Source organism: Podospora anserina, chromosome 6 (genome assembly GCF_000226545.1).
Source record: "Podospora anserina S mat+ genomic DNA chromosome 6, supercontig 2".
Lineage (NCBI taxonomy): Eukaryota > Fungi > Ascomycota > Sordariomycetes > Sordariales > Podosporaceae > Podospora > Podospora anserina.
Genome location: NW_001914857.1, coordinates 525713 through 538428, shown reverse-complemented (window position 1 = coordinate 538428; position 12716 = coordinate 525713). Strand labels below are relative to the sequence as shown.

General features: G+C 54.3%; 5 protein-coding genes across 5 annotated transcripts; 3 read left to right on the top strand and 2 right to left on the bottom strand.

The window, feature by feature from the left end:
• Positions 1 to 8: 8 nt before the first annotated feature.
• On the bottom strand, positions 9 to 1241 carry PODANS_6_5070 (uncharacterized protein; the record flags this gene model as incomplete). Its single annotated transcript, XM_001909970.1, has 1 exon — positions 9 to 1241. The coding sequence occupies one exon, from the start codon at positions 1239 to 1241 to the stop codon at positions 9 to 11; it is 1233 nt and encodes a 410-aa protein (XP_001910005.1).
• A 1990-nt stretch (positions 1242 to 3231) lies between these two features.
• On the top strand, positions 3232 to 3543 carry PODANS_6_5060 (uncharacterized protein; the record flags this gene model as incomplete). The annotated part of the gene is made up of 1 exon (XM_001909969.1): positions 3232 to 3543. The coding sequence occupies one exon, from the start codon at positions 3232 to 3234 to the stop codon at positions 3541 to 3543; it is 312 nt and encodes a 103-aa protein (XP_001910004.1).
• Positions 3544 to 5389: 1846 nt separating this feature from the next.
• PODANS_6_5050 (uncharacterized protein) lies at positions 5390 to 5739 on the top strand (the record flags this gene model as incomplete). Its single annotated transcript, XM_001909968.1, has 2 exons — positions 5390 to 5500; positions 5575 to 5739. The coding sequence occupies 2 exons, from the start codon at positions 5390 to 5392 to the stop codon at positions 5737 to 5739; spliced, it is 276 nt and encodes a 91-aa protein (XP_001910003.1).
• A 483-nt stretch (positions 5740 to 6222) lies between these two features.
• PODANS_6_5040 (uncharacterized protein) lies at positions 6223 to 8703 on the bottom strand (the record flags this gene model as incomplete). Its single annotated transcript, XM_001909967.1, has 3 exons — positions 6223 to 6402; positions 6474 to 8513; positions 8569 to 8703. 3 exons carry the CDS (start codon positions 8701 to 8703, stop codon positions 6223 to 6225), a joined length of 2355 nt encoding a protein of 784 aa, XP_001910002.1.
• Positions 8704 to 9312: 609 nt separating this feature from the next.
• PODANS_6_5030 (uncharacterized protein) lies at positions 9313 to 11857 on the top strand (the record flags this gene model as incomplete). Its single annotated transcript, XM_001909966.1, has 2 exons — positions 9313 to 11613; positions 11741 to 11857. 2 exons carry the CDS (start codon positions 9313 to 9315, stop codon positions 11855 to 11857), a joined length of 2418 nt encoding a protein of 805 aa, XP_001910001.1.
• Between the last annotated feature and the right edge of the window lie 859 nt (positions 11858 to 12716).

Sequence of the window (12716 nt, the reverse complement as noted above, 5' to 3'; positions counted from 1 at the left end):
AAAAGCCATTACCGGATTCGGTAGTTCACCCCCGTCTCAAACAAACTATAAACCCTCAACCTCGCCTCGCTCGCACTGGAATTCCTATACAGAAACCTCACCTTCAGGTCCTTAACCTCGGGGTACTCCTCCTCCCCATCCCTCCCCTTGGTCGTATTCACCGTGCTGAAGAGCTCAAAAAGCATCACCGCCCCCGGGTAAGGGAGCTCACGAAACAGCTCCCTGCTCGCGCCTGCATCCAGCCTCGACAGCGCAAAAAACGCAACAAAGGGCTCGAATGACGAAAAGAGGAGGTTGAGCTTGCTGGTGGAACCCGCCGAACGGATGTTGTCTACCAGCAGGGATTTTGTGTAGCTTGCCAAGGTGCGCCCGGCGATGGTCCTGATGGGGAGGGAGAGGTTCCCGTGGCGGGAGCGGATTTCGCTCGAGGCCAGGGAGCGGAGGCGGGGAAGTTCACCTTCGGCAAAAAGGGGAGATAGCAACGGGTTGTGGAGGTGGTGGTAGGCGGCGTAGTCGTAGATGTTGTAGGCCTGAAGAAAGTCGAGCTGGTCCAAGGGCAGGGAGGAAGAGTTGAAGATGCGGGCGTAGAGGCTTGCGTAAAAGGAGGACGAGGTGGAGAGGTTGGACGAGGGGGTTTCTTCGCTTGGAAAACTGGCCATGGACTGCAAAAAGGAAGGGCAGTGGGAGGAGCCGTCGAGGTAGATGGAGTCTGGGTTGAAGAGGCGGGAGAGGGTTTGGATTTGGGGGTATTGGTAGCCGTCGAGGGGGTAGGTCATTGTTGTTCCGTTTGCTAGGGTGGCGGCGATGGCACCGCCGGTGGAGTTGGAGGGTTTGATGGTGGTGGGGGGGTAGAGGCCTTGGAAGAAGGCCATGGCCGAGGCGATGTTGTAGGTGTCGGTGGTGGACATGGCTCTGAGCTGGCGGTTGTTGATGGTGTATTGCTCTATTCCGTGGATGGGGGCGATGTCGTCGAGGCCGTTACTATCGATGTCATCGTCGTCGTCGTCGTCGTCGTCGTCAGGGGAGGATTTCCAAAGGTAACGGGTTCGCAGGGCGGCGCCTTGGGCTTTGAGCTGTTGCGCGCCGAGGGGGGTGAGGGTTGGGTTGTCTGACAGCAAAGGGGTGCGGTCGCCGTAGAGGATCCAAGCGACGGAGGACCAGACTCGCACGTTGGATTGCGCAAGGGTGGTTGTGGCCAGGAGAGCGGCGACGAGGACCGTCGTGGAAGAGAGGGTGGCCATCCTGTTGAGGCGATCAGGATGTGTAGGGATAAATTGGGCGGTGGTGGTTAACACATGCAGAGGCAGAGGAGACAGAAGTGAGGTTCTAGGGGACAGGTACTACAGTGATTGATTCAAGTATCCCGAGGTAGGTGAGAGAGAAGGGGGGAAAAGGGCCCAAAGACAGACTTCTTTTGAGAATTCTCTTCTTCTCCGAGCCTGGTGGAAGCTCTCACCGAGTCCGGCATGCAATAAACAAGGAAAGCTCCAACTCAAGTGCTCTCCTCGGAGCTTTCCACCACCAGCCTGTCTCTCTCCCACTGGCCTCTTTGTCCGGTGTGCATGGTGTGCTCAACGAGTCAGGCCTGCTTTCGGCGGGGGAAAGATGAGGGGTAGGTAGGTATCTACCCAGAAAGCACGACATGGAAAGCAAAGCTGCCGTCAAGTGCCCCTCGAACTGATAAAGCTTGGAGAAGACCGATAAGAAGATTATGATAAACAGATGGCACGTGCACCGACATTTGACAAGAGGGCGGGCCAATCAGCAGGGATCGCCGTAAGTGCTTGCAGGGATGTGATCCGCTATTGCAACGCCAAGGGAGTCTAGCCGGGTTGGACGATTATCGAAACGCTGGAACAAATCCATCCATGTTTGGTGTGCTGACGTCCAGCTCAACTTGTCAGCTGTCAGCTGTGATGTTGCTCGCTGGACAAACGGAAGCTTTTTCCGTGTCGGTCAGTTTGATGTTGTTGTTTCTCCGGCATCATGAAGAATATTTCAATTGATAGTGTTTCTTATGAGCTCATACTGACAGAAAGACAGCCAGCTGAAGGGACGTCGTCGTGGTTCGTCGTGGATAGACGAGGCCCCACACGCTTCTTTGGATCGACGGGTAGCGCGTTGGTCGCCATCGGTTGGGGCCCTGCAAGGCTGGCGGTGGTGCAGGGTTCATGTCTTGGACTCTCCATGAACAAATGCATTGTTGTTGAAGAAAAACTGCCGAAAGGCATTGGTCTCGGCTTTATGATGTCTGAATATCAACCTCCCGTGTCTCTCTACTGGAAACAATCACGACGTGATCAACTCTCAGGAGGTCCAGCTGGTCAAGTAGCAACGCGGCAAAGATGAGGGGGACAGTCTGAGAGAAAATGCGCTTGGAAACACGGGCTCCCCGCCTTCTGGACCCGTCGCTTTTTTTACACGTCAGGTACCTACCTACCTCCCCCTCGAAGTGGGCTCTGAGGTCAGCAACACCAGTAAAGTCGCATTCAGCCACGTTCCCCGACGTTCTGTGCCGTCTCCCAGAGACCTGGACCTGCTGCTGTCACTCTTTTTTGCTCAGACACAAACCGGACCTGACAGAGGAACAAACTTGCACCAGTTGGTAAACAGGGGGGCTGAGTTTGCTAGAAAAACCACACCTGTTTCCATTGGTCAATTTGCCGCCATCGCATCCCAAAGGGAGCCAGAAGATGGCCGAGATGCCCGAACCCCAAGGGTTGCTTCAATGCTTCGTGTCAAAAGGTAGAGAGCTCTTTTGCCAGCAGTAGACTCGATTCAACAGCTCAGCAGCATCAGTTGTCTGCAGAGCTATCAATACGGTGCCGCCTCGCCGCCTCGCCGCCTCCGGACCCCAACGCACCAGGAGGTGGTGAGGGAAGGGGAAAAGGTGGGTTCAATCGCCGAGCGTGTGAGCACGAGAGCGGCGTGCAGAAAACCCCCCGGCGGTGCTGCACCCAAGTCCCTTCTGGGAATGGAAATTGCGCCGTTGGGCCTGGGTCTCGTTAATCTTTCCTCTCCCTCCCTCTCTCTCCCTCTCTCTCTTCTGCATTTTCTGTCTATCCTTCTTTTCGTCATCTCATCTCTTCAGACGACAAGACTCTAAAACGACAAACACCAAGGAATTGTGCAACTTTTTGTCGAGGACGAAACATCAACGCCAAGCAGCTGTGACATTGGATGGGTTGACGACGAATTGATATCGGATAACAACGAGCGGGCGGCTCAAAGATGGCGGCCATCGGTCCGTTGACCACGACCTTCTCGGCTCCGTCGAGTTGTGCGACGGTTCTTTCCAACTTTTACGAGGTTTTTGAGGGGGATAAGGAGTCGAGTTATGTTCAGGGGCCGCTATTCCCAACACATAAAGACTGTTTCCCGAGTGGTTATGATCCGGAACCGACAAAATACTACTCGCCTGGGTTCTGCCCGCAGGAGTATACAGCTGCATGCTCGAGTGTTCGCACATCAAGCACCGTGACGGAAACCGCCATTGCCTGCTGTCCAAAGTATGTTGATATCTCACGCTCACGGAAGACTTGAGCGCTAACATGCACGTCCAGTTATGGTGTCGAATACACCTGCGCAACCGAATCAAAGCCGGAATCAGGATGCACCACGGTCTGGCAAGGCGGCGCCGGCGAACTCAAGCCAATCGTCATCAAAAACTCCACCATCGCCAGCACTGCAACCGTCACCCTCAGAGGAGGCGCGATATCAGCCTATGCAGTTCAGATCCGCTTCCAAGCCTCTGATCTCTCCGTATGTCTCCCCCTTCCCCCTTTTCGTCCGTGTACATACTAACCCCCTATCTAGAACGCCCTCATCCCCTCCCGAACAGCAGCCATCCCCCCCGCAACCAACGTCCTTCTCCCCCCAGACAACACCAGCTCCTCGTCCGCCGGCCTAAGCTCAACAGCCATAATCGGCATCGCCGTCGGCGGCGGCCTGGGGTTTTTCATCATTTTTTCCTCGCTATGTCTCTGGTGCTACATGCGCCGTCGCAGGAAACAATACGCCCCCAAACAAAAACCCCCCCAACTCGGAAGCGGCGCCCCTTCACGCTACAGCACCCGCTCCCACCCCCACCATACCTTCTACGACGACACAAACAGTCAACATACAGCCCCAACCCCATCCTACCGCTCCCAACGCTCCCATCGATCCTCCTCCCGAATGCACCACAACACCATTCCCGAGCACGCCGAAGCACCCCCCGTCCCTCCCAAAGAAAAATCGGTTTCTTACCGTGCCATCCCGCCACCGTACGAGCTATCGGAGGAACCTTCCCCAAGGCTGGGTGGTGGGTACGGGAAGAGAAGCCAGAGCTTGCTGCACAGTCCGGGCAGTGTGAGGACGTATGAAAGTAAAAGGAGCCATGGGAGGGGGGATAGCGGGGTGATGTACGGGGTGGGGATTCAAGTTCCCATCGGGACGAGGGCGCCAGCCGAGCTGGAGGCGGAGGTGCCGGTTGAGAGGGAAAGGGCGGCGAGTCCGGAGAGTGGGATGACGGGGTGGACGGGGGTCACGCAGGCTACCGGGAGTAGTGGCGGGTTGACGGATACGAGGCTGGGGAGGGGGGCGGCGAGTCCGTTGGGGTGGTTGTGATTGGGAGGGTGGTGGTTACCTGGGGAGGTGAGGGTAAACAAGCAAGATCAAAGCGCATGAGTGAGGAAGTTGGGTGGGGGTGGGGGGGGGGGAGATCTGTTTCATATATTATATCATTTCTGGGATTTGGACTTTGGGAACGGTGGCTTTTCATGTTTGATTTTACTTGGGAAACGGGCGGGTATTTCATCAGCGTGATTACTGGGGATGGATGGATTATTTGGGGCTATGTTAGACGGACTTTGGATAGGTTATATCATGACTTTTTTGGTTTTTTTGAAAGGGGGTGGATGGATGGATGGATGGATGGATGGATGACTGGGGACGGGAATTGGGTTTTTCAACGGCGGTGTAGATGAGGGTTGGGTGGGTTAATGAAACTCCTTGAATTGCTGAATGTTTATACTGAGCTGTATTTTGTATTATTATTATGATTATTTGTTTCAAAAACTACATTTACGAACATCTGTGATGAGTAAGAGAGTGTGTTGAGTGATGCCAGCCCGTGCCACCCGCCAGCCACCTGCCCACCTACCCAAACCAACCAACGACGCGGTTTGCGCGCCGCGCCAGTTGCGCAAAATGCCAAGCCAAAATTTCCCCCAAGCTTGCTTGCTGGTCGCATTCGCTGTTATCAACTAATTATCGACTGACTATCCACCACCACCATCATCAATCACCACAACGACGACGACCACGACCACGACGACCACGACGACAACGGCTCCCGCCCACCACACATCTATCACCCCATACAGTCAACGGGAGAGAAAAAGCAAAAATGTCCTCCTTCGTCCCCGTCAACCCCCGGCCCTTCCTCCAAGACCTCGTCAACAAGGACGTGATCGTCCGCCTAAAGTGGAACGAGACAGAGTACAAGGGGAGATTAGTCGTATGTTTTTTATCCCAAAAGTGCAATAGAAACAATCGGTACACTGACGATATGACGACGGCAAAACAAAACAGAGCATCGACTCCTACATGAACATCCAGCTCGCCAACACGGAGGAGTTCATTGAGCAAAAGTTCACGGGCACCCTCGGCCAGGTCCTGATCCGGTGTAATAATGTGCTTTATGTAAGGGGTGCTGAGGGGGGGGACAAGGGGGGGGATACGAAGATGGAGGAGTGAGCGGCGGGCGTGGGGCTGAAGTTTTAAGATCGAGAGTGGGATGGATAGAGAACGCAATAGGACATTGACGCGAGGTCGCGATTGGGGAGGGACTGGGTCTCACATGGGGGGGTTAATACCAACAAGACGATGACGGCGCAAAACATTTCTACATTGCCGCCAGTGTCATCACGATAACTTGACTGGCCCAACAGAAGGGGAGGAGGACATTATGCGGCGCAAAGAGCAAGTCGGAGAAGGGGGATGAAGGGCGGCAAAAAAGAAAAAGAAAAAGGCGTTACATAAAATCTTCCATGATAGAGATAAAAAATGGTAAGAGGTTTCTTCGCTGTCTGTCGATACCTCTCTCTCTCTCTCTCTGCTGACACAATGGGGCCAAAACCAAAGAGTCAGATATCTCAAAGTAGCAATTCAAAACCGACTTTTTAAAACACCCCTTCTTTTCCCTAGCCTACCATATACCCCCTCTACTATCCAACACAACTACATCAAACAAGCAACCTTCTTACTACTATGCATCTCGCTCGCCCCCACCTTGATCCTCGTCTGCGGCCCAACCCAGGCGTACACCTCGACCAGCCACTCATACCAAACCTTTGTGTCGTCCGTCTGCCTCCACATGCTAACCTCCAACTCGGCGTCCTGAGGAAAGTACAGCGGTTTCTAATCGTGCGTCATGTCAGCAAAACCGTCCTCCCCCCACCTCCCATTCTCCTTTTGCGAATGTTACATACCTTGAGCGGAAAAAAGATGGGAAACCAACTAATCATATCCTTACTCTTCCTATCGATCTGATCAGGCAAGATGCTAATCTCCACCTTTTTCCCCTCTCCCCCCCCCTCCAACTGGCTCTCATAAAGCGTCGACTCAAAATACCCCGCCAACCCATGAGTAACACCCCGCGTAGGGCAAACAAACGTCAAGTGACAGCGCCTGGCATTATGCTCGTTCGTCCCATTACTCCCATACATCGCCCCCCCGCCGGGAGTGACATACTTCCTCCCAAACCCATACTCAGCAGCAAACTCGTCCGCCCTGTTGACACCAACAGGATGAACAAACTCCCACGCCTGCTGAAACCTCGGGTGATTAGGGACCTTTTGCGCGTTGAAATCCAGCTGAAACAATCTAACAACATAAGGGATCTCAAACGCGTGCGGGTCTGACTCGCGGGAGGCGATGTCAGCAAACAGCCTCGGGGTGGAGATCGGGGAGAGGTGGGCGGTGTAGCTGTGAGGGATGGACATCCCGCTCGGTTGAAAGAGATGGTTCTGGATGCCATCCAGACATTCAGGCGACAGCTCATTGTCTCCAAACGAACCAAGGAGCTCCGTCACCAGTATGTCAACTTTGCACGGCGTAGACGACCCCCGGGGAACCGGCCCGCCCCAGCCGCGCATGTCTGTCTTGACGAGCGTCACCTGCCCGTCCCACTCCCGCTTGTTCTTGTTCAAGAGGTAGACAAACGCGTTCTGGTTCTTCTCCACGGCCCAGAGTTGGATCTTGGTGTTGGTTGCCTGTGCTGCGCGGAGGACACGAGTAACAAGAGGCCCACGGCCGGCGCCGGCGACAGCGCAGACGAGTTCTGGGTTGTAAGGCTCGCTCTCTGTCCCGAGGGCCGAGGGCTTCTTGAGGATCTTCCACTCGGCCATGGCTTCCTTGATGGCGGCTTCGTACTGGTCGTATTTGACCGGGTCGCCCTCGAAGACCTCGTAGGTGGCTGACTCGAGGTTGTCGGCGAGGGGCTGGAGGGGGGACTGGAGCCAGTCTTGGAAACTAGTCAAGGCTGGGGTTTCCATGGCCGTGTAGGGGGGTTGTTGGCGCTCGAGGTACTTCATGTACGAGACGTACTCGTTCAGGCCCGACTTGGGCTTGCGTTCCTGGAGGGCTTTGCTTGCTTCGGCGAGGGAGGGGTACTCGATCGCTTTGATGGCACGGGCGGCGCCGAGGTCTTCGGCGTTGGGGCCGACATCATTCAGGATGATCCAGGGGGCGTTCTTGAGACGCATGTAACGGTTGATGAGATCTTGGTGGTGCTTGGTGAGGGTTGGGCTGCCGGCTCGGTTGGACTGAAAGACGGACTGGCCGATGGTCAAGAAGTGCAATGGCTCCGAGAACCACCGCTCCTGGAGGTTCTTTTCCGGCACACGGCGAGGAATGCGGAGGGCGAGGAATAATCTGCTCGAGTACTCGCATACTGAGCGGATGGTGTGCCATGAGTCCCATGAAGTGAAGATGTCAATCTCTTTCTTGGGGTCAGCGTCCATACGGCTCCCGTCAAAGATATCCGAGAGCGTCTCGCACTTCTCCTCCAACAGGGGCTCGCGGTACATGGGCAGGTGAATGATCAGGTTAGCCCTTGTCACCTGAAGCAACGCCTCCTGAATCGCACGGGCAAACTGAGCAACACCACGGCCGCTCTCATCTTGCCTAGGCCCGGGGATCACGATGGTCCTGGCACCGCAGAAGTTGGCATAGGCGACCTCCATGTTGAGGACCTGGCGAGAGACGCCCGAGATGTACGGGTCTGTGGAGCAAAGGTCGATCCATGGGCTGGCATAGGTGATGAAGGAGCCGATGTGGTGGCTTGGGTACAGCGAGGTGTCCTCATCTGTCAGTGTAGGCACGATGGGTACTGGCAGAGACGGGTTCGTCCTTTGAGCCGGAGCCAGACGGTCGTTCCATTCTTGCCTCTCCTTGAGAAATTCCTTGTGCTGGTTGACAACCCTCCGGAAGAAATGCTGGTTGGTGATTGGGGCAGTGACAAAGTTGAACTAGACAGTCCGTGTTAGTGTTTGTTTACGCTCGGGAATCTGCAAGGGATCTTACTCCACTGTTAAGAACCTGGTTGTACTGGTCGTCGTCGAGGACCTCGCACCGGTCCGAGTCGTGCTGGCCAATGTAGTAATGAGGACGGGACTCGTAGTCCTCCGAGGCCGGGTTGAGGGCTCCTGAATACGACATGTTGGGGTCGATTTATGAGCTTGGGTAGAGTGAGTGTAGCGATGTGATAGAGGTGGTATATAAAAGCACATTCAGTTTGGCGGGGCTAACAACCACCGCGGGGTGATGGGACGGACGTCGAGTCGGACTTGGAGCAAAAGCAGGGGAAAACCCAAACTTGAATGATGATTCAAAGCTGCTCTATGATAGGTACAACGGGGCCCCAAAGTGAACTCGGGACTGTGCCACCACGTTTCTTCCCAATATGCCGATTGTCTAGGTGAGCCCGAACCCTGAGAGAAAATTTGGGTTGCTGTGCTTGGGTCAGGGCAGAAACAGTGTGGAACGCGGGGTGTGAGATCGGATAGAGTGATACATAAGCGACTTAATCTGTAGAGATGTTTGTTTTGACCTGTTCTGAGCTGCTGAGAGTAGAATGAGTAGACCTCTCCTCATCAAACCCACCTCGAAAACAATGTATAAATACTTGTCATAAATTCGACAAGTTAGCACTTGAAAGCTTGAACAGCTGTATAAGTCCCGGTGAGATAAATCGTATACTCTGTAAATGCTTATCGCCGGACTGGAGTCTTGATCGCCCCACTATCCAAAATTTTGGTGGAAACGCGGATGTGCTTGCCAAACAAAAAGTTGCGGCAGCCTTGTGGACGGCATCGACAGGGCAAGGCAAGCGCAAACAGTGAAATCCCCGCCATTCCATCTGTCTTGTGCAGAATCTCTCACCCCATCTCTGCACTCACTCCTCTCACCTTCGGAATGGCCGATCAAAAGGGCACGAAGCGATCGAGCGTGGAAAGCGACGCCCAGGACTCGAAGCGCATCAAGACCGACGACAAGCCCAACCCATATCTCGCCCACCTCAACATGGACGGCGCCAACGACTTCAAGTCGCCTCTCGACGAGATGGAGCGCCACAACACCACCGCCCTTCAGGCCGCGAAGGCTGAGGACTCGGACATCAACCCCTGGACCGGCAAGCCGCACTCGGAGAACTACTTCAAGATCCTCAGGACTCGTCGCGACCTGCCCGTCTCCAAGCAGCGCGAAGAGTTCCTCGAGCTCTACCACAAGACCCAGATTCTCGTCTTCGTCGGTGAGACTGGTTCCGGCAAAACCACACAGATCCCTCAGTATGTTCTTTACGACGAAATGCCACACCAGACCGGCAAGCTCATTGCTTGCACACAGCCTCGTCGTGTCGCCGCCATGTCGGTCGCCCAGCGTGTCGCAAACGAACTCGATGTTGAACTGGGTCAGGAAGTCGGTTACAGCATTCGTTTCGAGAACAGGACCGGCCCCAAGACTCTCCTCAAGTACATGACGGATGGTCAGCTGCTGCGCGAGGCCATGCACGATCCCAACATGAACCGGTACAGCTGCATCATTCTCGATGAAGCTCACGAACGTACGCTCGCCACCGATATCCTGATGGCCCTCCTCAAGGAGATCGCCCACAGAAGAAACGACCTGAAGATCATTGTCATGTCTGCCACGCTCGATGCGCAAAAGTTCCAGTCCTATTTCAGCTTGCGGAAGGAGGACCCTCCTGCCCCTTTGCTCGCCGTTCCCGGTCGCACACACCCTGTCGAGATCTTTTACACCCCCGAACCCGAGCGAGATTACGTCGAGGCCGCCGTCAGGACAGTTCTTCAGATTCATGCGGTTGAGCCCGAGGGTGACATCCTGCTCTTCCTGACGGGTGAAGAGGAGATTGAGGATGCCTGCCGCCGGATCAGTCTGGAGGTGGATGATATGGTCAGAGAATCAGACGCTGGTCCGCTGGCCATCTACCCTCTTTACGGTACTTTGCCACCACATCAACAACAAAAGATCTTCGACAAGGCCCCCGAGCCATTCCGGAAGGGGGGTCGTCCCGGCCGCAAGTGCATCGTGGCGACCAACATTGCCGAAACCTCGTTGACGATCGACGGTATCGTCTATGTCGTGGACCCTGGGTTCAGCAAGCAAAAGATCTACAACCCTCGCTCTCGTGTGGAATCGCTCTTGGTTTCTCCCATCTCCAAGGCCTCGGCCCAACAGAGAGCTGGTCGTGCCGGTCGTACCAGGCCGGGAAAGTGCTTCCGTCTCTACACCGAGAAGGCCTTCAAGAAAGAGCTTATTGAGCAGACTTATCCTGAAATTCTCCGGTCTAACCTCTCCAACACCATTCTTGAACTCAAGAAGCTTGGTGTCGAAGATTTGGTGCACTTTGACTTCATGGACCCACCAGCCCCTGAGACCATGATGCGCGCCCTCGAGGAACTCAACTACCTTGCCTGTCTCGATGATGACGGTGGTCTCACTAAGCTTGGGAGCTTGGCGTCTGAGTTCCCCTTGGATCCCGCTCTGGCCGTCATGCTCATCTCTTCTCCCGAGTTCTACTGCTCCAACGAGATCCTCTCCATCACCTCGTTGTTGTCGGTACCTCAAATATGGATCCGTCCCAACAACAACCGCAAGCGTGCCGACGAGATGAAGGCCCAGTTTGCCCACCCCGACGGCGACCACCTGACGCTTCTCAACGCCTACCACGCCTACAAGGGCGCCGAGCAAAACGGCGAGGACGTCAAGAAATGGTGCCACGAGCACTTTTTGTCGTTCCGTCACCTGTCCTCTGCCGACAATGTCCGGGCTCAGCTCAAGCGCATCATGGAAACGCACGAGATTGAGCTCGTGTCGACGCCGTTCAACAACAAGGACTATTACACCAACATTCGGCGGGCGCTGCTGGCGGGGTTTTTTATGCAGGTCGCCATGAGGGAGAGCTCGAATAGCAAGATTTACAAGACAGTGAAGGACGACCAGATGGTGATGATTCATCCGAGCACGGTGGTGTCGAGCCCGTATGATTGGGTGGTGTACAATGAGTTTGTGCTCACGACGAAGCAGTATATCCGGACGGTGACGAATGTTAGGCCCGAGTGGCTTCTTGTAAGTTTTCTTTTCTTTTTTTTGTTTTTTGTTTTTTGGGTGGGGGGGGGGGAGAAAGTGGAAGAAGAGGATTGCTAACTTTTTGGGGGGGGGGGGGTAAATATAGGAAATTGCGCCGGTTTATTATGATGTTGATACTTTTGAGAAGGGGGAGATCAAGTCTGCGCTGGTGAGGTTGACGGAGAAGGTGAAGAGGAGGCAGGCTATGAAGGGGGGGTATTGATTTGGTGTGTATGGGATGTGTTAATGTATCTGAGCATGTTGGGGGTTGGGGGTGGGGGGGGAAGGTAAAATAGACAATTTGATGATTTGGGACATGGTGCAATTTTTGGGCGTGTGTTGATGTGGGTAACTACCTAGTTGTGTTTACGGGGAAGCGTGAGACAGAGGGGCGAGCTTTTGCTTGCGGGTGGAAGATGAGGATTTCTGAACAGGAAGGGTTTACTTTCTTGCTGGATCGTGAGATACGTGATGTGTGCGATGGTTAGAGGGGGGAATGCTGTAGAGATTGTGGGACTTTGAGCAAGATTTGTAAGTTTGACGGGAGAGTAATGGTGGGGGGGTTGTCAGCTGTGTGAGAGAAGAAGGCGGGTGTGGGTGTGGGTGTGGGCTGGATGACGTCCAAGATTTATCATGGCTTTGTGGAGATGTCGAGGGAGAGGGATACTTTGTTAGGATAGTGGGTGTTATCGGGATGGTTGAATAAGGGGTAATTTGGGGGACGGACTAAGAGTTTTGGGTGACGTTTTTGTGAGATGACGCAGGAATGTGTGTGTATAAATGGTACTGGCTTGCGTGGTGATGGCGATGGTGGTGATAGGGAAGAGAGACAACAAGAATGATTGATCAAGCTGTGAATGTCACGCATGGAATCTTCTCCTTCCAGTCAAGAAAAGAAAAAAAAAATTGATGCTGCTCAAATTCTTCTAGAATCTCTCTATTCTACAACACAAAATCCGCTCGTGATATGAAAGGTGTGGAAGACAACCCCCCCGACAAGCAGGGGTATCATTTCCCCCAACCATTATCATCCCTCTCTTTACGATAGATAGCAGCTTTGCTCGCCGGTTTCATGGGTCCAA